At 35.4% G+C, this 26,911-nt stretch overlaps 1 protein-coding gene across 4 annotated transcripts in view; it reads left to right on the top strand.

The window, feature by feature from the left end:
• The window catches only part of LOC111159997 (HEAT repeat containing 5A), a 97,126-nt gene that overhangs the window by 9,774 nt on the left and 60,441 nt on the right, over nucleotides 1-26,911 (top strand). For all 4 annotated transcript variants that reach the window (XM_022522754.1, XM_022522744.1, XM_022522764.1 and 1 more), the window contains exons 6-13: nucleotides 5,371-5,531; nucleotides 6,822-7,077; nucleotides 7,918-8,073; nucleotides 9,441-9,691; nucleotides 12,088-12,199; nucleotides 16,546-16,698; nucleotides 17,622-17,721; nucleotides 23,620-23,729. In XM_022522754.1, coding sequence (XP_022378462.1) covers nucleotides 5,371-5,531; nucleotides 6,822-7,077; nucleotides 7,918-8,073; nucleotides 9,441-9,691; nucleotides 12,088-12,199; nucleotides 16,546-16,698; nucleotides 17,622-17,721; nucleotides 23,620-23,729 — 1,299 coding nt within the window. The remainder of the gene's footprint in view (nucleotides 1-5,370; nucleotides 5,532-6,821; nucleotides 7,078-7,917; nucleotides 8,074-9,440; nucleotides 9,692-12,087; nucleotides 12,200-16,545; nucleotides 16,699-17,621; nucleotides 17,722-23,619; nucleotides 23,730-26,911) is intronic.

The following is a 26,911-nucleotide window of genomic DNA, read 5'->3' as shown; positions in this document are numbered from 1 at the left end:
GGGGAAAGGTGAATGGGAACAGGTCAGGAAGTCACCAAAAGAACCCAAACCAGAAAAATGTTGTTCAGGACTTTTAGGAGGTTAAATCTTAAGCCACCTAAGAAATTGAAATTGGAAGAAATGTTTAATCAAATCCTTTTTATTTATTTTTTTTTCAAAAATTTTATTTATATATTTGACAGAGAGAGTGGAAGAGACTACAAGCAGGGGAGCAGCAGAGGGAGAGGGAAGCAGACTGCCTGCTGAGCATGATCCCAGGATCATGACCTGAGCCACCCAGGTGCCCCTAATCAAATCCTTTTTAAAGATGTAAATTGCTCATTTCTGTAAATGAACCATTAGCAGTAGCACACAGTTTCAGTAAAAACAAGCAAAATGTAGAATTGCATAAGTTATGATTGAATATTTAAATGTATATGCTTCGATGGTAGTTCTGAATTAAACTAGCGTTTTTGGGGGCTCCTGGGTGGCTCAGTGGGTTAAGCCGCTGCCTTCGGCTCAGGTCATGATCTCCGGGTCCTGGGATCGAGTCCCGCATCGGGCTCTCTGCTCAGCAGGGAGCCTGCTTCCCTCGCTCTCTCTGCCTGCCTCTCTGTCTACTTGTGATCTCTCTGTCAAATAAATGACATCTTTAAAAAAAAAAAAAAAACTAGCGTTTTTATAATCAGACTAAGCAAAGTGAAGAATCAGCTTCACCCACAGTAAAAATCCTTGGCCTAATCTTTTGTTAGAAATTCTATCATCTTGCCTCTGTAAGTTTTAGCTTACAAATAATTGAGTTATTTTTATACAACTAAAAAGTGATCTAGATACCATAATAGATTTTTTTTACAGTCATGAATTAATAATATAGTGCTTAATAATTTAGAAAACAAATGCAGTGGAGGTTAGCATACTCAACTACAAAAGATTATGAAGTACGGAACTGAAACGATTTTCTTAGTAAAACTAACAGGTTTCAGACAGGTGATAGTTATTCCAAGGCCCTTAAAAAGCGGGGATTGAGGAACACCTGGGTGGCTCAGTTGGTTCAGCTCAGGTCATGATCCCAGGGTCCTGGGATCGAGCCCATCCTCAGGCTCATTGCTCAGTGGGGAGCCTGTTTCTCCCTCTTCTACTCTCCTCACCCCCCTACTCATGTGCTTTAAAAAAATAAATAATAAATTTTTTTTAAAAGCAGGGATTGAGTATGACACTTTCTTATCATTGGAACAAGTTGCCAGGAATTTATGTGATTTTTTAATATATATAATTTAATATATATCATTCTCTCACTTGTTCAAGGATATTGCTCTAGGAAGTCTCCTCTCTTTTATACCAGCTTTTACCTCTCTATTGGATTATTACCTACAAAAACATCCTTCTGTTTCTGCCATTTTTAAAAGAAAAAAATTCTTGTATCTTCTCAGCCAGTTGGAGCTCCATTTCTCTTCCCTTTGCATTAAAGTTCCTCAGAAGAGTTTCTTGATAGTGTCTTTAGTTTCCCTCCAATCATATCTTTCAGCTAGGATTTCCACCCCATTCACTCCACCAGAACTGTTTTGGTTAAGCTCATCAAAGACCTCTGTGTTCATTCATTCATTCATTCAAGAAATACTTGTTTATACTTGGGATCTTTTCTGAGCACATGGGATATGTTATTGAACAAAACAAAAACCCCTGCCCTTTTTGAGGTGATGTTTGTACTCAGCCACCTAAAGCCAGTGGGCAGTTCTCAGTTGTCTCAGTAGACGTTTCAGCAACATTTAAGTCAGCTGATTATCTTCCTTGTCTTTTTTCACTGTGCTTATATAACTTCATTCTCTCTTTGTTTTCCTTCTTCCTCACTAGAAATTCCTGTTTCATCTTCCTTGTTGATTCCTTATCTTTTTTTTTTTTATTTTTTTTTTTTGAGAGAGAGAGAGAGAGAGAGAGATCACAAGTAGGCAGGGAGGCAGGCAGAGAGAGAGGGGGAAGCAGGCTCCCTGCTGAGCAGAGAGCCTGATGCGGGGCTCGATCCCAGGACCCTGAGATCATGACCTGGGCCGAAGGCAGAGGCTTAAGCCACTGAGCCACCCAGGCGCCCCGATTCCTTATCTTTATAGAAGGAGGCCCCTTGCCTAATACTTGTTCTTTTGCAGTAAGTGTATGCTTATCCTCTTGTGATCCTATCTAATCTAATGGCTTAAATACCATCTATATGTCAGGGATTATTGGATCTATATCTTTAGCCTGGGCACCAAGCTCATATTTAGCTTCCTATTTGACATCTCTTTGGATGTTTATTTGATGTTTCAAATTAACTTTTCCTGAAGGGTATACCTGATCTCTCCTCCTCTAGAACATACATACACCTGTTCTACTTGCAGGCTTGCTAATCTCAGTTGATGCCAACTCTGTCCTTCCAGGTGTTCAAATAAAAATTTGTAAAGTCACCCATGATTCTTACCTCTCACACTCAATAGCTTCTCTACTGGACAATCTTAAAACATACCCAGAATTGGGACCCCTTGGAGAATTGGCTAATTATGGGGTTGGTGAAGGAAATGTCTGAAGATGACCTTGGAACATACTGTTGTGTCAAAAAAATTAGGTGCTCCCACTGGCCAGCTCTTTGAAGATAATTCCACTGGTCAAATCCAAGACAGTATTAGAAGCAAAATTAATAATGGCAAATGGATTATACCTATTAAATAAAAAAGAAATCTGAGTGCATACTGAAAGTAAGTAAGTAAAGGAGAAGGGAAAGCTCTTTTTTACAGTAAAATGCCAACAAATAAAGATAGAAGGAATGATTGTTAGATAATGACCTTTTTGCAGTCATTGTAATAATTTATGCAGGTAGGAATCCTCATTGCATTGTTGGATGAAAGTTTGATGGGTTATGGCATATTTTTATTGTCCTAAAGTATCACCACACAAGTTACATAGTAAGTATAAAAGGAAAGTTGATATTTTTATAGTGAACAGACCTGGCAGACAAACCTTATTCAAGTGTTCAAGTATCCTAACACTAACATAGGGACAGACTGATCCCAAGCTGACAGTGCATTCTGATGCTACACATTGAGAAGGCTTATAATTACTTGCATAGTTCTCCTGCCAAAAATTCTGAGGAAATACTAGACAGACTCAAATTGAGTGCTGTTGTATAAAACAACTAGTCATGCACAAACTCTTCAAAAATGGAAAAAGTGATGAGAATATTGTGAGTCTAGGTGAAGGGTACATGGGAGTTTATTTTACTATTCTTGCAGTTCTTTTTGTGTTTTTTGTTGTTGTTGTTTTTAAAGATTTTATTTATTTATTTGACAGACAGAGATCACAAGTAGGCAGAGAGGCAGGCAGAGAGAGAAGAGGAGGAAGCAGGCTCCCTGCTGAGCAGAGAGCCCGATGTGGGGCTCGATCCCAGGACCCTGAGATCATGACCCAAGCTGAAGGCAGAGGCCCAACCCACTGAGCCACACAGGCACTCCTGTAGTTATTTTTGTAATGTGATTTTGAAACTTTTTCAAGTAAAAACTTAAAAATACATGTTTATGCAGACTCGACTCTTCTGCAACCACCTTGATCTAAGCCACCATCACCTCTTGCTTGAGTTACTAAATTGCTTCTAGTGGGTTTCCCTGCTTCTCCCTGTGCCCTCTTCTACAGTCTTCTCTCTGCACCGAAGCAAAGTGACAGATTATATCACTCCTCTGCTTAGGCTCCTTCACTGGTACCTCACTTCACTTCACATCCCTATGATAATGATCTACAAAGACCAGTGCCTTCTCTTTCCCCATGCTTACACTCTGGCCTATCCCGTACTAGATTCCTCCATTGCTCTGTTCACATAGCTCTACTTGAACCCAGTATGCATCATATCCTTCCCCAAGGCCTTTTTGCTCTGGGTATTTCCTGTGCCTAGAACACTTTTTCTCCAGATATCTGCATGCCTGATTCCCTCACTGTCCTCAGACTATGTTCAGATGTCACCTATCCAATGAATCCTACCTTGACTACCCTATTTAAAATCGCAAATACTTCCCCCAGTATTCCTGAGCCTGAGCTGCTCTGTTTTTTGCATCGCTTTAATCATTGTCTAGCATATTATATACTTAGTTATTGTGTTGTTTATTCTTTCCTTCCTAGAATTTATAATTCATGAGGGCATGGATTTTTATACTGTTCACTAATATTTTTCTTCCAAATGCCAACATAGATTTTCATTTGTTTCAGATGGTTATTTCCTCTTTACACTAAAGTAGGTTTTTTGCTCATCATTTTGATTAATGGAAGTTTATTTCTCTACTGTGTATGACTTGAACCAATAATGAGAGTCAGAGCTCATGACCATCATTATTCAGAAGAATGAAAGGGAGGGAAGTATGTATGTATGTGTGTGTGTAAGAGACCCCTAGATATTCACAGGAAGAAAGTCTTCTATGTCAAACTACAAACAAACTTGAAGACACATTCTGCCCTAACTGATCTCTTGATTATTGTAGCCTGAGAGCCAACTGATCATTTTAGTAATATTTTGCTTTGATCTCTTCAAAGACTAAGGATATAACAAAAGTTGTACCTGCAGTTGAGAATTATTAAAAATAGGATATGATGGTCACTTTATATAAGTTTCATTAAGAGTTGTAGAGCATTTGGAAATATAAAGTTATGATTTCAGCATTTTTTAGTATTTAAAAAGAATTTTTAAAGCATTTTAGACTTTTAAAGCTGTAAGCATTTTCATTTGTAGAGAGCAAGGGCGGTTAATGTTTTTTGTTTTAGAAGATGGTTATCCTGGGGCACCTGGGTGGCTCATTTGGTTAAGCATCTGTCTTCGGCTCAGGTCCTGATCTCAGGGTTCCGGAGAGTGTGCTTCTCCCTCTCTCTCTGTCCCTTCCCCTGCTCTTGCTCTCTCTCTTTATCTCTCTCTCAAATAAATAAAAAAATTTTTTTAAAAACTTAGCCTTTTAACTTCTTTGTGGAAAAGAGGGCAATGGGAACACCCCATTTGGCTCAGGTCATAATCCTGAGGTCCTAGGATTGAGCCCTGTGTTGTCGGGCTCCCTGCTTCTGCCTCTCCCCCTGCTTATGCTCTCTGTCAATTAAATAAATAAAATCTTTAAAAAAAAAAAAAGGGCAATACAGCGTAATTCCTAAGTAGCTTAGTCTTTAAGATGCCATTGACTTACTTCAGAGTCCTCTATGATTTGACCTCTGAACCCTTGTATAACTTTTTGTATGTTAATGTGTGTAATGTCCTGTCAGTTTTGCATTTTGTTTGGATTTTTAGTTTATTTTTGTTTCTATTAACGTGTTTACCAAGATCATGCAAATCAAGGTCTTGCATTAAAATTTTAGTCTGTAAAGTAAGAATCACATGTTTTGTTTTGTTCTTTGTTATAGCAGTCTCACGTCAAAGCATTCGCAGATTATCTCTGGAGGAAGTTCTGGAATTACTAGGAACAGGGTTTCTACGTGGAAGTTCAGGATTTCTTCGAGCCAGTGGAGATATGCTGAAAGGAACCAGTTCAGTCAGTAGGGATGTTCGAGTTGGAGTTACTCAGGTTAGAGTCACAAATGAGTATCTACGTATAATGCTCACTGGCCTGTAATGAGAATTTTAGTATCTGAATACTCTGGGCATAAGTTATACTGTGCAAAGTCATCACTCCTGCTCTCACATAAAACAGAGATGGTAAGGCCACTCTTTGAAAGCTAGATTACAAGTAAGAAAACCTTGGTTACCCAAAAACCAATGAAATAGGGCATTATTCACCATGTGTTTTAAGTTCCTAATAATGGGAAATTTTTGTTTATTTCCTTTGAAACACAAACATTTGTTTCTAGGCCTTGTGCGTTAAAGTGTCTTACAGTTTAACGTGTTTTCCTTTGTGCTTTTGTGTGCTTGCAGATGTAAGGTACATGTTAGGTACATATTATTCAGTATGGGAAATACTGTATTTCCATTTTGTATGGTATCACCTCCTAAGTAAAGATCATAGCATATAATCTAAGCCAAACCTAGGAAAAGTATCTTAGAATAAAACAACACAGAGGGCTTTGTATTATTTTCTAAATGCCATTGTGGTTCAAAGCAAATGTATTTTTTTTTTAAATTCACATAGGTCCTCAATGTTTTATAGATATTAGATTTCTTGAAAATGTAAGATGTCCCAGTGTAATTGTAAGCTGTATTTCTAGAAGATCAGATTACATAAGGAAACTGCTGTCTTTGTATCTCTGGGGTGAGACCAACCATTAACATTCATGGAAATAAAGAGCAGTGATTCATTACTGTGAAGTTTCCTTTCACATTTCTAGAACTAAATTCCCTTAGAGTAAGGGTGTTGGAACATATTTAATTCTTACAGTGTGTTCACATTTGATTTGGGTTTTCTTGTTCAGAATATTGAAGAGCTTGAATCCTTTGTTCAAAGGAGCCATAGACACAGTCTCCATATTAGCTGGCCATGCTGATTATTCTGAAACTTGTTCCAGTCTGACCAAAATAAAAATGCAGCACAAATGAAATCCCCGTTGAAAGACTGTGTACTTCAGTTTGGGCTTAATAGAGACCGAAGAATACTATTACATTTATATAGTTATATAAACTTTACATTTATAAAGTTTGTAAAAGTTATTATAAAGTTATAGAAATATATAAATATATAACTATATACTTATATAGTTATATATTTATATAGTTATATGAAGTTATAGAAATATATATATTTCTATAACTAAATGACTAAATGAGGAAAGAATTAAAAAATTTATATATTTTGTAGAAGAGAAAATATTAATATAGAATTAAAATTATTTCATTTTGAAGATAAAATCTTTTCTTTTTTTAGGCTTATGTGGTATTTGTTTCAACATTAGGAGGAACATGGCTAGAGAAGAATTTCGCTGCCTTTCTTTCTCATGTCCTAAGCCTTGTGTCACAGTCGCACCCTAAAGCCACCCAGACTCAGACTGATGCTGTCTGCGGTCGTCGTTGTGTTTCATTTATCCTTCGAGCTGCTATAGGAGGTCTTCTTGGAGAAAAGGCTCAAATTGCTGCTGCCAAGGACATTTGCCAGGCTATCTGGAAGTTAAAGAAAGTTGTGGGTATGGATTTACTAAGATACTCTGTTTCAACAATGCTGAAGCAATTGACCTTTTGGACAAGCTATACTGGTATATAATATACTAAATGAATAAAAAAATGCTTTTGTGATAGATGCCAGTTGTTTTAGGGTAAAGTTGTCAATATATAGATGAGACATAAACTAACACATAAGTATCATATATATATATATATATATATATCTTAAAGGCTGGTGATAATAATTCCTCAGAATTCATAATCTTCCTCTAGAGGTTGATAAAATGTTTTCAAAACAATCAGTTAATCTCAGGGGCACCTGGGTGGCACAGCCAGTTAAGCATCCAACTCTTGATTTCAGCACAGGTCATGATCTCAGGGTTGTGAGATCAAGCTCTGTCTCGGGCTCCTCACTGGGCTGGGTATGGTGCCTGCTTAAGATTCTCTCTCTCCCTTTTCCTCTACCCCTCACCCCCTTAAAAAAAAAAAAAAAAAGAGAGAGAGGAAAAATAGTTCATCCCAGTTCCTGTAGTATTTTAAGTCTACTCTATTTATCTTGTATACCAGTGAAGTTGGAATATTTTTTTAGTTTTCTATGCATTCTCCCTTTCAGTGCCACGTGTAATAGTAATTAAGGGATTAATGTCAGGTTGCTTGAACTGGATTGGTTATTTTAGTTCAGTTCTTTCTCAGAATTGGTGCAAGTCCCCATTGTAGTATTTCAGTTAATTGCCTTAAGGGTTTCATGTATAGAGAGAGGTGGTATTAATTTTTGCCTTTATATTTTCTGCTTCTAACACCTACCCCCTATAATGTATTTTAATAAAACATCGACAAGTAGTTAAATCTTATGCTTCTCTCAGATGCTGTGATGAATGAGGGTAATGTGGAAACCCGGGTTGGCTCCACAGATGTAATGGCCAGCCAGCATATGCTGGTGTGTGCTTTACAAGAACTTGGAAATCTCATATACAGTCTTGGCACCACAGCTGCACCTTTACTGCAGGATTCAAGTGCAGGTATCTGTTGTTTGCAACTTTTCTGAATACCTTGTTTTTCCTTTTATTCTAGAAAACTTTTTTCTGAGGAAACAAGCCTTTTTCATATAACTCATTTATTATAGATTCCACTATAGGTTTGTTAGAGATGTTTTGTGAAATAAATATAATCAGGATTATTAAGAATATGTATATATTTGAGTGTTTTCTTTTATAATTAAAGGTTGTTCACTAAGTCACACCTAGTCCTCCCTTTCCGAAAATATTTAAGATAACATGGAAAAAAAGAAAAGCAAACCTGAACTCTTGTCTCTCATCTGCAGTGAAAACATTAATTTCTATGTGATGCAAGTAATTCACTTCCTCAAAGGTCCTTTCAAGCAGTCTCCCATTTTCTTTTTCTTGGAAAATTAATCACTCTGAGATAATTCATATACCAAAAAGTTCACTCTTCCCATTTCCCCTTTCCCCAGCCCCTGATAACTACTAATGTATTTCCTGTCTCTATGGATTTGCCTATTATGGACATTCCATATAAATGGAATCATACAATATGTGTCTTTTATTTAATCATTTAAAAAATACAGTTTTAATGGCTTTTGTCCTTTAACTGTGGTACGTATTTCCTGCTGATTGAAGCTTACATTATACTTGGCTTGTAAGCTCTTTATCCCATATAATTTAGCAGTCAACATGAACTGTTACGTATTTTGATGAAGTTGTATACAGCAAATGTAGACTTTTATTCTTACTGGCAGTGGTACTTCACTGTATAATTAATTGGTTAGTAGCCCATTGAGGATCTAGCAAAGCCTCAGTTTTGTTAAACATTTTGTTCTCAGGCAAGGGTGTTATGGTACATAGGAAGCATACTAATTATGTAGATAAATGTGTCAAAAGAGATTTTTGTAAAAAGAAGAGCATGGAGCACAGTGTGACATTTCTTTTTAAGGTGTTTTTGTTATGCATTGATAATTTTTAATTCCCAGTACCAAATGAGTAATGGTCTGAAGATAAAAAAGCAGAACAGTAGCTTATTTAGGAAATAAAATTTTTCTTTTGTGTATTAAGCCAATTTTCATATTAGAAGTAATTCTTGTATATAAAAATCATTTAGGGGCACCTGGGTGGCTCAGTTTGTTAAGTGGCTGACTCTTGATTTTGGCTCACGTCTTGATCTCAGGGTCTTGAGTTCAAGCCCCATGTTGGGCTCCTAAAAAATCACTTATAATTACGTATCTTTTTAAGTCTTTTTTTCTATTCTGATTTGGCTTTTGATAAAGATAATATATTTTATATCCATGTGGCTTGCTTATTCTTTTGACTGTTTTATGGCTAAGTTACTTTATCTGTAGAGTTAAGTCTCTTTTGTTTTTCTGTCCTTCTAGGTCTTCTTGACAGTGTCATTTCAGTTATTCAGCACCCTAGCATTGCTGTTCGACTAGCAGCAGCTTGGTGTTTACACTGCATTGCTGTGGCATTACCTTCTTACCTAACACCTCTTTTAGACCGTTGCCTGGAACGGCTTACTGTACTTAAGTCTTCACCTGAAGCAGTGACTGGCTTTAGTTTTGCCGTGGCAGCTTTGTTGGGAGCAGTGAAACACTGTCCTTTAGGAATTCCTCATGGAAAGGGCAAGGTAAAGATTTCATTCTTCACATACAATAGTGACATTTCAATTTTTTTCTAAAAAACATCATCATCTTTGTGTTTATCACCCAGTCAAAACCACGCAGGACAACTTTGAGAAATCAGCTATATTACTTAATTTTTAAATACTATTAAATGGTTGCTGTGAAAAACAAAGGGATAGTTAAAAATGTCTTATCCACACTTAAACAGGAATGGTTTCTGTACTTTTTATTGGAAATATCTCCGTTTAGTAACAGAATTTGTTCCTGGGGTTGTGAGTTTGAGCCCACATTGGGTATACAGATTACTTTAAAAAATGAATAAATTAATAAAAATAAATAAAATTGCATTGTAAAAAATAAAATAACATATTGTAGAGGACAGAGCTGCAAAGAGCTATATAGCTCTAAAATCAAGAAAGTTAAGTAAAAGCCCCATATGTTAAATTTGAATGGAAAATGCCACTACGAACTGACCCCCCCCCCCCAAAGAGTACTTAAATCCCCACTCTGTCCAGTGACAAGACCTAAAGCAGTGACAACTTAGTAGTAAGGAAAAGCCCTAGTGCCCAGATTATGGCTCTAAACACCATTTTATGCAAAAGGGAATTAAGGCTCCATGAAGAAATGGCTGGTTCCAGATCTGGGGCAGGAGAGGCATAGTGTAAACCTGAAATATCTTGTCATGGTGGAGAATAAGGAAGTCATCATCCTGTGTTCATTTTAAAAGCACACAGAAAGTAACTTAAGGGTCTCCCACTGACCAAAGTGGGATAATGTGTACATCAAAAATTTAAAAATAAAAGAAAAACGGCAACAGTGGATTGCATAAATAGGAATTGTGAGTTATCAGAGAACGTTGTTTGACAGTGAAAGCCTTTGTAACCTAGGCCTTAAACACATACAAGTATTTTGTTTTAAGGTTTTACTTATTTATTCTAGAGAAAGCAAGTGAGAGCGGGGGAGAGAAAGAGAGTGAGCATGAGCGAGGGAAGGAACAGAGGGGGAGAAAGAAGCAGACTCCTCACTGAGCAGAGATCACCCTGAGCTGAACACAGATACTTAACCAACTGAGCCGCCCAGGCGCCCCCATATATGTACTTCTTAAGAATTAAATCACCATTCCTTGCTTTCTCACTATCACTCCTACATCATTTTTAGTATTGTACTATATCTGCCATTTAGCTTTTGCAGAAGAATGTACTTCAGAAGCTATAAAACTACTTTTTGAGTATTGCCAATGTCACTTGAGTAAGGTGATTGACAACTAACATATTCTGTCATATGTTTCTAAGCGAAGACTTGCCATTGCATGTATTTAATTAGATTTAATATCCTCAGATCATACTTGTTAGGCAGAAAGGATTGGCTTATTTTATCCTTGTTTTTATTGAGTGTTATTCATTGATTATATTGGCTTCAAGTAGTCCTAAGTTAGTAGTAAGTTGGTTGCTTGTTTTAAAATACACTAGCCTTCCTGTTCAGAAAATTTATGTGCTAACTCATAATACTTGCTACTTTTCTAGAGGTGTTTGGTAACAGAGATGTTTTCCCAGACATAGTAGATGCCTCTTGGACTCTGTACTATATAAGCATGCATTATCCGTAACATATGATATAATCTGGTTTTTCCTCTTTTGTTTTGCCTATTTCATACACTTTTTAAAATATAATACTTTCATGAGTCCCACTCTACTGTGAAACTCACTTCAATGTGAAACTATTTTAAGGACTTTTAATCTCTGTAGTATACTGCCTCTAGAAAGATTATCAGACATTCGAGTATCAAAATGGAATGCAAATTTTTAAAAAAGAGAGATTCCTGGGATGCCTGGGTGGCTCATTTGGTTAGGTATCTGCCTTTGGCTCGGGCTGTAAACCTGGAGTCCTGTGATTGAGTTCTAAATTGGACTCCTTGCTCAGTGGAGAGCCTGCTTCTCCCTCTGCCCACCACTCCTACTGCTTGTGTTCTCTCTCTCTCTCTCTGACAAATAAGTAAATAAAATCTTAAAATAAATAAATAAATAAAAATTTAAAGAGGAGATTCCTATAAGAAAACTTTCTCTGGTAATTACAGATTTAAGATAATTGTTTATAATTGAAAGTAAATTCAAATTCTGTGCACCTTGACTTGAACAGTTGTACAATGTCATCATATGCTCTACAAAGAATTACAGGGTTGCTGTATAAACCCTGTATGCCAGTATTTAACCTTGAAACTTAACTTTTTTATAGTTTTCTCTGATATTGTCCTATGATGTAGTCTACATGAATGACAGTCCTTTATCACTTATATTTGTTATATGTAAGAGTTCATTTTTCAAGAGATTATTAATTGCTGTCTTTTATCCAGTAACCTATAAATTGATATGCTTCTTTATCTTATTCTTCCATATATAAATAGATTATTATGACATTAGCAGAGGATTTGCTGTGTTCAGCTGTACAAAACAGTCGTCTTTCAGCTCAGCGCACACAATCTGGATGGCTGTTGATTGCTGCTCTGATGACATTAGGTAACAACAGTCTTGTGGAAGGTTTACATGACTATGAAGTACTTTGTATTTTCTGAATGTAAAATATTGTAATGCATGATTTGTGGAGACTTAATTTTTAGATTTGTTCCAGAATTTAACTATCCATGCAAACATTTTTCTGTTAGCAGTCACCTTAGGAAGCCATATACCATCCCTCAAGATGTTTTCAGATCTCCTTTTTTGAAAGTCTCTTCAAAACCAATTTTTGGGGCGCCTGGGTGGTTCAGTGGGTAAAGCCTCTGCCTTTGCCTCGGGTCATGATCCTAGGGTCCTGGGATCAAGCCCCGATGGGGCTCTCTGCTCAGTGGGGAGCCTGCTTCCCCCCCCCCAACCTGCCTCTTTGCCTACTTGTGATCTCTGTCTGTCAAATAAATAAAATCTTTTTTAAAAAAACAACAAACAATTTATGAGCCTTAGGTGGGGTAAGCCAATTTGATCACCTTTCAGGTTTAACTCTGAATGACTTTGACTTTTCCAAAAATCATTGACATCCATCCTCAGAAAAAAAAAATCTCCACAATGTGAGGGTGGGCAGGAGAACATACCATAGACTGTGAGACTATGACTCCCAATTCTATGATTATTTTAAGAACTGGTAATGCCAATAAGGTAGTTGAATGGGATAGGGCTCACTAACTTATATTTATTAAAAATCAGTAATTATTTTATGGTCATGACTACTATATTTATATCCTCTAACTTTGAAACTCATTTTTATTGCTTTATTAAAGTTATATTTGAAATCTATTTTATAATTGTATCATTTATTGCCAAGATATAAAACTGACTAGATTTAACCAGTAAATCATTTTGACACACACCTTGAAGTAATTTGGTTTAAAAGGAGCTTAAATTAAAATAAACAGTCATAAATGAAGAACCACTTTAAATATCGTTCTTGAGATGATTAAAGAGGTTTATTGGACTATATTAGGGTTCAGCCTGTGAGCCAAATTTGTCTTGCCAACTCTTATACAGCCTCTAAGCTAAGAAGAGTTTCTACTTTTTTAATGGTTTAAAATTTGGACCCTGGCATAGGTTATCGTTTCACAAAGTGATGGGAATAATATGGTCAAGCCTTTATTTGCTTTTGGCTGGGTGTGTCATGCCTGCCATATTGATGATCTTGGTTGATTAAAGGAGAAAATAAACTACTTAATAAATGCAGTATTTCAAAGAATAAAATTTTTCAGAACAAATTAATTCCAGCAGAAGAAGACTACAAGAAATCCCTTCTCTTTTAAAGAAAGAGATTAGGGGCACCTGGGTGGCTCAGTGGGTTTAGTGTCTGACTTTGGCTCAGGTCATGATCTCAAGGTCCTGGGATTGAGTCCTGCATCAGGCTCCCCACTCAGAGGGGAGTCTGCTTCTCCTTCTCCCTCTGCCCCTCCCCCCACCCATGCAGGCACTCTCCCTTTTTCTCTTTCAAATAAATAAAGTCTTTGAAAAAAAAAAAAAAAGATTAGTACGTATTTTATTGTATATTCATAATCAATGTACAAAAAAGGATTAAAATTTTAAATTTTGGGGGGCACCTGGGTAACTCAGTCAGTTAAGTATCTGCCTTCAGCTCAGGTCATGATTCTTGGGTCCTGGGATTGAGCCCCACATTGGACTCCCTGCTCAGTGGGGGACTTGTTTCTCCTGCTTCTACTTGTGTTTTCTCTCTCACTAACTCACTCACTCTCTCTCTCTCAAATAAGTGAATACATCTTAAAAAAATTTAAAAAAAATTTTTTAAGATTGTATTTATTTATTTGACACAGAGAGAGATCACAAGTAGGTAAAGAGGCAGGCAGAGAGAAGGAAGCAGACTCCCCACTGAGTAGGGAGCCTGAGGTGGGACTCTATCCCAGGACCCTGAGATCATCAGCGTAATGACTGAGCCACCCTGGTGCCCTTAAAATGTTTTTACTTGCTCTGTCTTCATGGGCTTTATTCTCTTGTTATGCGTTATTCCCTTTATTATCAAATTTTAGAATATGTTGCTAGTAACCTAGCAACTTTCAAAGGGCATCAGTGATGTTTTTGGTCTTAAGTGTCATTATGAACTCATAGATTTTTATATATTTATGTGTTTCAGTCCATTGCAGTCATTATGCCTTTTTTTTTTTTTTAAAGATTTTATTTATTTATTTGACAGAGAGAAATCACAAGTAAGCAGAGAGGCAGGCAGAGAGAGAGGAGGAAGCAGGCTCCCCGCTGAGCAGAAAGCCCGATGCGGGGCTCGAACCCAGGACCCGGGATCATGACCTGAGCCGAAGGCAGCGGCTTAACCCACTGAGCCACCCAGGCGCCCCTCATTATGCCTTTTGATCCTCAAATAGTCTCATCAATAGAAGTCCATTAGTGCTGGTTCATGTGTTCTTTTAACATGAACCTGGTATTCTTTTATAACGTGTTTTTGTTTGTTTGTTTGTTTGTTTTTGGCATGATGAGATGTCTCAGCTTTTAGATTTCCTGCCCTAGGCTTGCAACCAGTGTTTTTCCAGGGAGTCCTCATACTTTTTTATGGGAAATAATATGTAGATAACTGAGTGCTTCATTAATTTTTCCCTTGGAGTTTTAAAAGCTTTTTTGCTTTTTCACCATTTCCTTTACCATTTACAGTTTCCATCATTTAAAATATATTCACTAGGGGCGCCTGGGTGGCTCAGTGGGTTAGAGCCTCTGCCTTGGGTTCAGGTCATGATCCCAGGGTCCTGGGATTGAGCCCCACATCAGGCTCTCTGCTCTGCAGGGAGCCTGCTTCCTCCTCTCTCTCTCTCTCTCTGCCTGCCTCTCTGCCAACTTGTGATCTCTCTCTGTCAAACAAATAAATAAAATCTTTTAAATAAATAAATAAAAATAAAATATATTCACTATGCTGAACTAATATAAACTCAGACCACATTCGAATCTCTTCCTCAGAATTTTTAACCTTTTTTGCTACACTTCGCACTTTATCTGATACCATCTGAAGCAACTTGGATTTACCTATATATCTCTACATGTCTTACAGATTTGTGGGTACCTCATAAAGTATATGGTTTTTATTAGGTATGTTATTTCTGGTGTGAATAAACTTACTCTTGTTTGTGTTTTAACTCTAATTACTATACACACACTTTTATTTAAGTTAGTTCATACATGTCTCTTGATTTTGACATCTTGATCCTTTGTGGGAAAGAGTTACTACACCGTTCACTATTGAATTAGTGAGATATCTTAAGGGTTTAATGGCAGATATTTACGAAACTTAACTATGGATATTTTCAATGACTGCATTTTTTTAACAGACAAAATTTTCCTTTCAGAATTGCCTCTATCCCAACAGCCATTCAGTATATATGAATGTGTATGTGCATGCACACATACATTCACATATACAAACCTTATGGTCACTTATTCTTAATGGCCTTATTCTGATTTCCTTAATTTATTATAATTCTAGGGGTTTATTTATTTAATATTTTTAAGATTTATCTATCCATTTGAGAGAGAGAGAGCATGAGCACACGCATGAACTGGGGAAGCTGCAGAGGGAAATAACCGTCAAACAGACTCTGCTGAGCATGGAGCCCAACATGGGGCTTAATCCCATCACTTTGAGATCATGACGTGAGCCAAAACCAAGAGTTGGAATGCTAAACTGACTGAGCCACACAGATACCCCTAAGGGTCTTTTTAGTACTGCCTTAAAGGAAGTAGGAAGTAGTCAGCAAAAAGCGTTGAATTACTCTTATTTTGAATTACGCTGTTGGAGTCAGCATATGGCCTCTTCTTAAAAAGCAAGCCAGGGGAAGAAAAAAAAAGCAAGTCAGAGGAAAAATGGAGAAATTAATTCTATTTTAATCTACTATAAATTGCATTCATAAAAAAAGATTTGTTTGCAATTGCCCTTTCATTTTGCCATTACCTTATCCTATAGTATGCAAATTGGGCAAATTTTGAATGATAATTGCATAATGTCAAACACTGATATATAAACTCATAAAAACTTCAGAAAGGGTCTAAAGAGGTAAATGCTATTATTATCTCCATTTATAGATGACAAAATTAAGGTACAAAGAGGTTAAGTAACTTATTCAAGTTTACATAGCTAGTAAATAGGTAGACCAGGGTATTAACCTAGGTGGTCTTCTTCCAGAGCCCAGTGCAGTTAGTTCTATGCATGTTGCTTTACTACAGAAGAAAAACATACAGTTGGCACAACATAGAAATTAGAATAAGGAGTACTTATTTTACCCTAACCTTAACCCTAAACCTAATCCTAAGCCCTGCTTACTGAGTTTTTAAGAGTAACATTTGGGGTTTTTATAAGTGATAAGTTGAATAAATTACAGGTCCTGCAGTTGTCAGTCATCACCTTGCTCGACTTCTCCTGTTGTGGAAGTGTGTCTTTCCAGTGTCTCCTAAAGATCTAGAAACAGAAAAGAGCCGAGGAGATTCATTTACATGGCAGGTAACCCTGGAAGGACGAGCTGGTGCACTCTGTGGTAGGTATAGTCTGTTTCTCCCTTTCCTTTGGCTTTTTCCCACTCTTTAACTTTCCCCATATTTATATCTTTAATGGCAAAAATATCTACTTATGGTGGTTTTTATAATTGGACATAATTAGTGATTATAACAGATACATGATAAACCAAATTTTTAGAATTCCTGATCCTGATTCTTAGATGTAATCTAGTTGAGAACTCTCAAGATTGTTTTGTCTCAAGCAGGCATCCAAGAAATATTAGACTTGGATTTAATTAACATTAATTAAGTATAGTTTCCATTTAGTTTTTTATATATGCAAGTTGTATCCTTATATAGTATATGAACCATTAAAAAATAGTATCTACCATGAATATTTGAACTAAGGAAGTGGTTTTTCTGGAAAGACATGGAAACATTGATTTTGGTTTTATTTGTTTATTCATGGCATTTTTACTCTTAAATAAAACAATTTTGAAGTTAATCTTGAAACTCAGTCTAATTTTAAAATACTCATTTTATTCTACATGTGAAATAACTCCTTATAAAAAACTATGTTTCAGGTAACATCTGTAAGAACCTAACAATGCTGGCTAAAATGTCATCCTGGTTCTGCAGAATTAGTGTAGAACTGGCAAACTTGAGGTTCTAAGCTAATTTATTCTTCTACTTCTGAACTCAGGGGTTGAGTAAAACCCCAGAAAATCAACATTTTGTTAACTTGGTTGTTGATTTCTTTTAGTGATTCTAGAAACTATTTTTTTACCTTGATTAGACGTAAAAAACATTAGCCTCCTTTTTATGCTAGAGTTTCATGACTTTTTGTTTGTTTTTAGCACATTTCTTTATTCCTCTAATAAAAATGCAAATGCTGTACCATTAATGAGTGCTTTTTTCATGGTTCATTACATTCTGCGAAGTAAAAGTCTGTTCTATTTTTCAGCTATCAAGAGTTTTGTTTTCCACTGTGGTGATCTCCTTACTGAGGAAGTAATTCAGCGTCTTCTTCCACCACTTCCTTGTGCTGTGGATTTGCTAATTCAGTAAGGATCTTCTGTTTAGATTTGATTAAAAAAATTTTTTTAATAGCAATCAGGTATCCTCTGATCATGTAATATATGCTTATTAATACATTAATAAGGCCAAGTTTCTATGGTTGGTGAATGATTTTCCTATTGCAGTCGAAGGCAAACATTTAGTTACATGATTTTTTTTTTAGGCTAGGAACTTGGGGAAAAAATGCATATTAAAGGGGAAGGAAAGTTACTTGGTGGTTATTGTATCTTCCAAACAGTCAGATTTAACCAACAAATTAAATATTAAGCCTGTTAGCCTTTTCAGGTATGCGTCTTATTGGTTTGTTAGTGTTATTCTGTGTTCCTAAGAACCAGATGCTTGTTAACAATTTTAGTTTTTTTTTGTTTCTATATTTCATAAATTTGACTTATATGCTAAGAAAACATAGAGAAAATCTAATTCATGTCATGAGCATTTGTAATTTCCAAATTATTGTATAGTTTTTAAAAGGTAATTATATAAAATTGAATATATTACAGAAAAATGAATCAAAGATATAGCTTATAGGGGCACCTGGGTGGCTCAGTGGGTTAAAGCCTCTGCCTGCAGCTCAGGTCATGGTCTCAGGATCCTGGGATCGAGCCCTGCATAGGGCTCTGTGCTCAGCGGGGAGCCTGCTTCCTCCTCTCTCTCTCTGCCTTCCTCTCTGTCTACTTTGATCTCTGCCTATGAAATAAATAAATAAAAATCTTAAAAAAAAAAAAGATATAGTTTATATAGTATAATAAAATGAACACCTGTGCATCCAACACAACTAGAGCAGAGGTTAGCAAATGTTTACTGTAAAGGACCAGATTGTAAACATCATAAACTTTGCAGGCCATATAGTCTCTATTACATCTACTCAGCTCTGTTGTAGCTCAAAAGCAGTCATAAATAATCTGGAAATGAGTGAATGTGGCTATGTTCCAGTAAAACTTGATTTACAAGAACAGACAATGGGCCAGATTTAGCTATCCTTAACTAGAACATTAATAATACTGTTGAAGTTATCTGTGAGTTCCTGTCTAATACCATTCTTTCCACTTTATTCTAAAGGTGATCACTCTCCTGATTTTTGTCATTCCCTTGCATTTTTAAAAGTGCATCCCATATATATGTTTCCCTAAAGAGTGCATTGTATAGTTTCACTTGGTTTTGGTCAGGTATATGTTATATTGTTTCTGAGACTTACTTTTTTACTCATCATTGTTTGTAAACTTCATGTATGAGTAAGTTTGTTCATTTGTTTTGGTTGCTATATAGTATTTAATTGGGTGTGTATATAGCAACTTACCTACTTCTGTCATTGAAATATCTAAATATATATTTTTATTATATCTTATATAACCAAATATATATATTTTCCAAAATTTTTGTATGTTTCTGTCGATAGTATATATGAGTGCCCTTTGATCCACTTCTTCACTAACACTCAGACATCATTTCTGGCCCATCCAGTAGGTATAAATTGGTATCTCATTATGATTTTAATTTATATACTGATTCCTGATTATTTGTCATTTTATATATTTATTAGTTCTCACTATTTCCCCTTCTAGGAATTCCCTGTTCATGCATGTCTTTACCTATTTTTAGATAAAATAGTTTTGAATTAACAGACATTCTTAAATGTCAAATTTATCATAAATTTGATAAAAATGATTAAAAAAATCTTTTTTCAGGCACACCTGGGTGACTCAGTTAGTTAAGCGTCTGCCTTCGACTCAGATCATGATCTCAAGGTCCTGGATGTAGGGAGCCCTACATCGGGCTCCCTGCTCACTGTGGGGGCTCCTTCCCTCTCTGCTCCTCACCCCCGCACACTCATGCTCTCTTTCTCAAATAAATAAATACAATCATTAAAAAAAAAAGAGATCTGAAAAATAGACTGGACCTGGTATTTCTGTTGTGGGAAATATTTTTCTTAAGTACATATTACATTTCCTTAATTGTTCTGACTAATCAAGTTCTGGTTTAGGGGGTTTTTTTGCTTGTTTATTAATTAGATTTTTTCCTAATGATTTTCACAATGTATCTTTATCTTCAAATTTTTTGACATAAAGTTCTTCATAGTATTCTCTTACCTTCTTTTTTTTTTTTTTTTTAAAGATTTTATTTATTTATTTGTCAGAGAGAGAGAGGAGAGAGAGCAAGCACAGGCAGATAGAATGGCAGGCAGAGGCAGAGGGAGAAGCAGTCTCCCTGATGAGCAAGGAGCCCGATGTGGGACTCGATCCCAGGACTCTGGGATCATGACGTGAGCCGAAGGCAGCTGCTTAACCAGCTGAGCCACCCAGGCGTCCCTTCTCTTACCTTCTTAATCTCTGCCTTTATCTGTCGTGTCCCTTTCTCCCTTCCCATTGTTTTCACTATGCCTTCTGTTTTGTTTTTCCTGATCCATCTCTTGAGTAGTGTATTTATTTTATTAATCTGTATAAAGAATGACTTAGTTTATATTGAGTTTTTTTGTCATTATTTATTATTCCTTTCTGCTCTCTTATACTTATCTTTTTCTAACCCCTTAGTTTTAATGCTAATCTCACTGTATTTCTCTTAATTCTCCTAATAGAGGCTATGGCTATAAATTTCCTACTAAGGTTCCAGTTATTGAATCCCTTTTTTTTTTTTTTTTAAGATTTTATTTATTTATTTGACACAGAGAGAGATCACAAGTAGTCAGAGAGGCAGACGGAGAGAGAGGGGGAAGCAGGCTCCCTGCTGAGCAGAAAGCCCGATGTGGGCCTGGATCCCAGGACCCTGAGATTATGATCTGAGGCAAAGGCAGAGACTTTAACCCACTCAGCCACCCAGGCGCCCCTAGTTATTGAATCTTTAAAGTAATGATACTCATTGTTTTCATTTTTTCAGTTTTAAGTATTTTAAATTTCATTATAATTTCTTTGAGTTATTTAGAAGTATGTTTATAAATTCTTACATGTATAGAATAGTTTTTAGTTTATAGTTTTGTTAGTGATTTTTAACTTAACTGCATAATTATATTTAATGAATATAATTTGTGTGTTACCTCTACTTTCATTTTCATTTTTTTAAACTTATTTATTTAAGCAATCTCTACACCTAGCATGGGGCTCAAACTCACAACCCCAAGACGAAGAGTTGCATGCTCTACCAGCTGAGCCAGCCAGGAACCTCATTCCCTGTCCTTTTAAATTTGTCAAGACTTGTTTATAACAAATGTATTTTGTTAAAAGTTCTGTGTTCCAACTGTCTTCACTAATTTTTTATCTACTTGAGCTATCAGTAATTGAGAGTGAAGTGTTCAACTCTTCCACTGTGATGGTGGGTTTATAATTTTTTTCTATAGTTCTGTTAATTTTTGCTTTTTCATATTTTGAGACTAGTTAATTGGGTATATAGAATTATATCCTCCTAATGAATTGAATCTTTTATCATTATACAGTATACAGATAATCTCTTTATCCTTAATAATACTTCTTGATTAAAGTCTCATTTATGGGTTATTAATATGTGTGGTATGTCTTTTTTCTTGGCACTGTGTTTTTAGTTGTGTCTCATAAACTGCATATAGTTGTCTTTTTTAAATTGAATTTAACAGTCTCTGCTTTAAACTGGCAATTTGTGGATTTCTTTATCCAACTTGTTATGTATTTTGTTGGTTCATGCCTTTTAGCAGTTCTGAAAAAGTGGCTGTTATCTCTTCAAACATTGTCATTTTGCATTCTTTTTAACTTTTCTTTTGGGGTTCCAGATAAATTTTGAATATTTTCATTTTGTCTTCCATGTCTCCTCATTTTTCTATATTTTTTCCTCCTTTTATTTCTCTGCTGCATTCTGGGTAATTCTTCAGCTCTCTCTTCCAGTTCACTAATTCTCTTTTCAGCTGGGTTTAATCTGATATGCCTTTGCCTCTTCCAGGACTTGGGATCTGCCAGGTCTTGGGAACCCCTTCAATAGATTTTTATTTTATCTACCCTTACCTTGCCATGAACATAAACTCAATACAGATTCTTGTGTTGGTATTGGTATTTGTCTTCCCACCCTGATTTTAGCTCATATTTTGTTTCATACTTCTTATGAACCTGGAGATGTAGCCTTGGAAAAGTCCCTTTCTGCAAGCCTAGCAATATAGGTTATATTTTATCTAGGATCCAAGTGGATTTATAGCTGAAGGCCCTCCAAAGACTCTGCACCCTCCTGATAGAAGCAGAAACCACTGGCAGTGCTTTCGTAAATTCTTATTGTGTTTTATTCGTCTTACTTTCTGTAAGAAAAAAAATACATGCACACATATCTCTCTGAACTAAATTCTGTTGTATTTAAACCAGGTAAATGTGGAATTTCTTAAAATATAGTTCATAATTTCTTAACTTTTCGTTAATATAATTGAAATTGCTTTTATATGCCATCTGTAATTTTCTTACCTGGTTTTAAAGAAATTTAAAAAATGTAGTGGATTTATTCTTAGCTTCATAACTAAAAAATTCTACCTAGGTTTTATAAATGTTTTCTTTATGTTCTTAACTGTACTGAATGATATAAACTGGTACCAACTTTTTAAAACTACAGTGACAACTCAGAAATTAACTCATTTCTTCCAGAAACTAGAAATAGTAGGTATCAGTTTTCCAGAAAAATACAAATGAATAAACATTGCCAGAATTCTTAGAGTACCCGGAAACCTCATGCTGTAACAATTTAGTGGATTTATTCCAGTGGCACACTAAAAGTAATTCCATTGTATTTTGGTGTTGCTAAAAAGATGGAGACCATACTCCATTTGATAACATGGTACCTTGCAAAGAGCAGTAATCCATTAATAAATATTTTTTAGAAGAGTGAACATCAGTAAAATGATACCTTAATACCAGTAGTGGAAATGAATAGAAGATTAAAAAGTACATGGGGGCGCCTGGGTGGCTCAGTGGGTTAAAGCCTCTGCCTTCAGCTCAGGTCATGATCCCAGGGTCCTGGAATCGAGCCCCACATCGGGCTCTCTGCTCAGCAGGGAGCCTGCTTCCTCCTCTCTCTCTGCCTGCTTCTCTGCCTACTTAATGATCTCCGTCTGTCAAATAAATAAATAAAATCTTTTTTTTTTTAATTTAAAAAAAATTAAAAGTACATGAAAGTGAAGGAAATAAGAGATTTTGTGATTGAAACTTTTAGGGAAACACTGGCTTGGCTTGTGCGTTATTAAAAGAGAATCTGGGGTGCCTAGGTAGCTCAGTCAGTTAGGCATCTGCCCTCAGCACGGGTCATGATCTCAGGATCCTGGGATCGAGTCCCACATGAGGCTCCACTGCTCAGTGGGGAGTCTGCTTCTCCCTCTGCCCCTCCCCCTGCTCATGCTCTCTCTCTGTCAAATGAATAAACAAAATATTTAAAAAAACTAAAAAAGAATAAGAGAATTTGTTTTATGATCTTAGCATATTTTGATGCTTTTTTTCCTATTTGGTGATGGTATTCCAGATCAAGTTTCAAACAAAAACTTGGATTTTACCTGCATATTTATTTTTCCTGTTTGTTTCCTTCCATATATGATTCCGTTTCCAAATAATAGACTTTTATTATTTTTTTTTTTACAAATGCCAAGTTGTAAATTGTGGAATTTAGTAAGTTTGTTTTTAGACAAAATACTGGTGGCCTTAGAGATGTAAGTTGAATGTACAGTTTTGTTGTATAAAGTGTGATAGAAAACATGGTAGAGTAATTTCCATGTGTGATACTTTATAATAACTCTCATAACTTATCATCACACATTATTTTTTTTTAAAGGAAAAAAGGAAACATAAAAGCACTTATGTTTACTAATTATACGTATAGCTGTTTTATATATCAACCTATTCAGTATTTTTATGTTATATAACTTACACATTTAAGATACACCTTTTTTTTATTTTAAGGCTTTCTTCAGTGCTAAGAACATATGGAAACACTTTGAAAACACCATCAGTAGTTTATAAACAAAGGCTTTATGAATTACTGATTTTATTACCTCCTGAATCCTATGAAGGTATGTGCTTTAAACCAAAACGTTTTACTCTTTGTGGCTAGGACAGTGCCTGGAAAGTAATAACCCAGATGAATAAATGAATGATATGATGTTTATTAGTACCTTATTTCTAGGAGGTTTAGTGAGTTCAGTCTTAACTATTATATTCACCATTATACAGTAAATAAAGTAAAATTTTTTTAAACCTACTTTTTAATGTCTTGCTTTCTTTTCTCCTCTGGGGAAAAAGTCCCTAGAGTTCCACCATGTGGAAGAGAATGAGTCGCAAAGATTGGTCTTGATTCTACTCTAGGGTTTGGTACAGAATATATAATGTAAGTCTATTAGACATTTGACCTTTTCTGGTTTCCTTCTGCATTGATGATCTAATGCACACATTTTGTTCCACTGTTCCATTATTCGCTGTGCCCAAACAGAAGTTTAATACTGAACTACCAAGGTATAATTGATTTTATAAAGTTTAGAGAGTAGGTTTTGCCTTTATTGGGTTCAAATATGACCTTAGGTTACTGGTATACTATGATTGGTAAAATAAACTTGTCCCTGTTTTAAAATTAGTCCTAAAAACTTTCTTGTAAATTTAAAACACAGTTTTAAGAAAATATATTGCTACTGCTGAATTACCTAAGATGCTTATTTTAAGAGGTGAAAGTTGTAAATGGTCTCCATTGGGAACTTCATATTTTTTTAGTCTTAATAGTTTTCAGCCAAACATATTAAGTTGATTATTACTTCAAATCTGCTCCTTGTAAGATTACATTCATTGGCTTGTATCTATTCTGCAGACAAATGCAGTGTAATAAATACAGTCGTTCAAAATATTAACCTGTAACTTCTATTTTGGTCTTTATTATTACGTGAGTGATATTGTTCCCACTGCCTTTCTTCCTGGTTCACAAATGTACCTAGCAAAATATTTATTACAAAGTAATAAATGTAGTATAAGAAGACACTAAGTGTAGTATTAGAAGAACTAAAAAAATTTGTAATTGTATCAAAAGAATCATTTTTGTATGCTAGGCACTGTGTTAGAAATTGTATATATTATTATCTCATTTATCTTAGGATAATAGAGTGAGCTGGTTACATTTTCCTTATTTGACAGATAAAGGCATAGAGAAGTTAAAAAAACAACTCAAGAACATATATACAGTAAACAGTGGAATCAGGATTATAGATCTGCTTCATGCTGTGGAGCATACCTATTTACAGATAACCTATGAGAGACTTAACAAATAGTAAAGGTTTAGTGATAGGTCCTTCTCACTATGTACTATATCTTAGTATAAAAGAGCTACCTGCCAGACAAAAAAGCCCTAGAGATAATTTCTGTGTTCTATACCTCCAATAGCTGTCAGGTTCTGGCAAAAACAATTCCCTTTAGACATTTATATCAATTATACCATATTTTGGAGTTTATTTTCAAACTATAGATTAAAAAAAATTGATTTCTTTTTCATGTCTTCATTAAACATAGAATACCAGAATTTCAACTTAAGATCTTCAGTGTATCTTCTAATAAATGATAATGTAAGTCTGCCCTTAAAAGACTTAAAGAAAAAAAACAAAGTCTCATACTTTTTTCTCAGAATTGGAGTTTGGGAATGCAGTCAGAAGTCCTAAAGGAAAAATGAATGTAAAGTGTATAGATTTTAAATTAGTTCCAGAGTGTTCACTGGGAGACAAAGTCAGGAATTACTATAAATTTCTTGAAAAATAGAATCTATATTTACCCTCTTTATCTTTTTCAAGATATTTATCTATTTATCTTACATTACTTAAAGAAGAATTAGTTCATAAAAAAGTGAAAATATGGAGGTATTAATAGTTTTATGTTTCAACCAAAAATAATAATTTGCCAGTTCGCGGTTATCATTTTTCCATCTTTAAAACTATAGAAATAAAATAAAGGATTTTTTTCCTTAAAGACTTTTAATTTTTTTAATGGCATTCTGTTTTAATAGATTATATGTAGGGGGCATAACAGAACTTTACCTTTAAAATATGAACTGACATTTAAAATAATGCCGCCTCATACAATAATAACCTATAGTAATTTCTAAGCCTTTTAACACTAAATGAAATAGTAGTCTTTAAAGTTATATGTCTCATTAATTCAAAATATGGCTAAGTAAAGAAATTTAAAGTTCTGATGATATTGGTTGGTACAATAAATTGCCAAAAAGTAAGTTTATAAGACAATAAGAAATTGCTTTTGTTACGTGGGACCTATTTTTAAGAATGTAAATGACTTTATTTTATGGTTGTCCAGCAGATGCAGATTTTTTTATGCTTAACTGACTAAGCCACCCAGGGAAGAACATGAATGAGACTTAAAATATATCTACTAGTTACAACACATAGACTTTACTTAGATCTTGATTGAAACAAAAGCAAAAAAAAACAAGCATTTATGAGACAATTGAAAATTTGAACGCTGAATGGGTGTTTGATATTTAGTGTTTTTTTAAACATGTTATTAGAATTGTTTAAAATGTCATTAGCTTTCAGTTATACACAAGGAAATACTTATAGATGAAATGATATGACTTCTAGGGTTTACTTCAAAATAGTATGGGAGGTGGTGAGATAGTGGATGGAGGAATGGTGAAACAGAATTGATTCAGTAGGTCAAGCTGCATGACAGTCGTATGCTGAAGTGGCACGGAATTATGTCTTCTTGTGTATATGTTTGAAATTTTCCGTAGTAGAAAACATGTCTGAGGCACCTGGCTGGCTCAGTTGTTAAGCATCTGCCTTCGGCTCAGGTCATGATCCGAGCATCCTGGTATCAAACCCCGCATCAGGCTCCCTGCTCAGTGGGAAGCCTGCCTCTCCCTCTCCCACACCCCCTGCTTGTGTTCCCTCTCTCGCTATCTCTTTCTCTGTCAAATAAATAAATAAAATCTTTTTTAAAATAAATAAAAATAAAAAACATGTCAAATGTTTGTAAATTTTTTTAGGCTGTGGTTTTTTAAATAAATATCATTTATCTGCTTTTTTATTTGTCTTTTAAAAAAAAATCCTGTTGGGACGCCTGGGTGGCTCAGTTGGTTAAGCAGCTGCCTTCGGCTCAGGTCATGATCCCAGCGTCCTGGGATCGAGTCCCGCATCGGGCTCCTTGCTCAGCAGGGAGCCTGCTTCTCCCTCTGCCTCTGCCTGCCATTCTGTCTGCCTGTGCA

This window comes from Enhydra lutris, unplaced genomic scaffold (assembly GCF_002288905.1).
Source record: "Enhydra lutris kenyoni isolate GAN:26980312 unplaced genomic scaffold, ASM228890v2 scaffoldscaffold4, whole genome shotgun sequence".
Classification (NCBI taxonomy): domain Eukaryota; kingdom Metazoa; phylum Chordata; class Mammalia; order Carnivora; family Mustelidae; genus Enhydra; species Enhydra lutris.
Note: the sequence above shows the minus strand (reverse complement) of the source record. Positions and strands in the feature narration are given on the sequence as shown.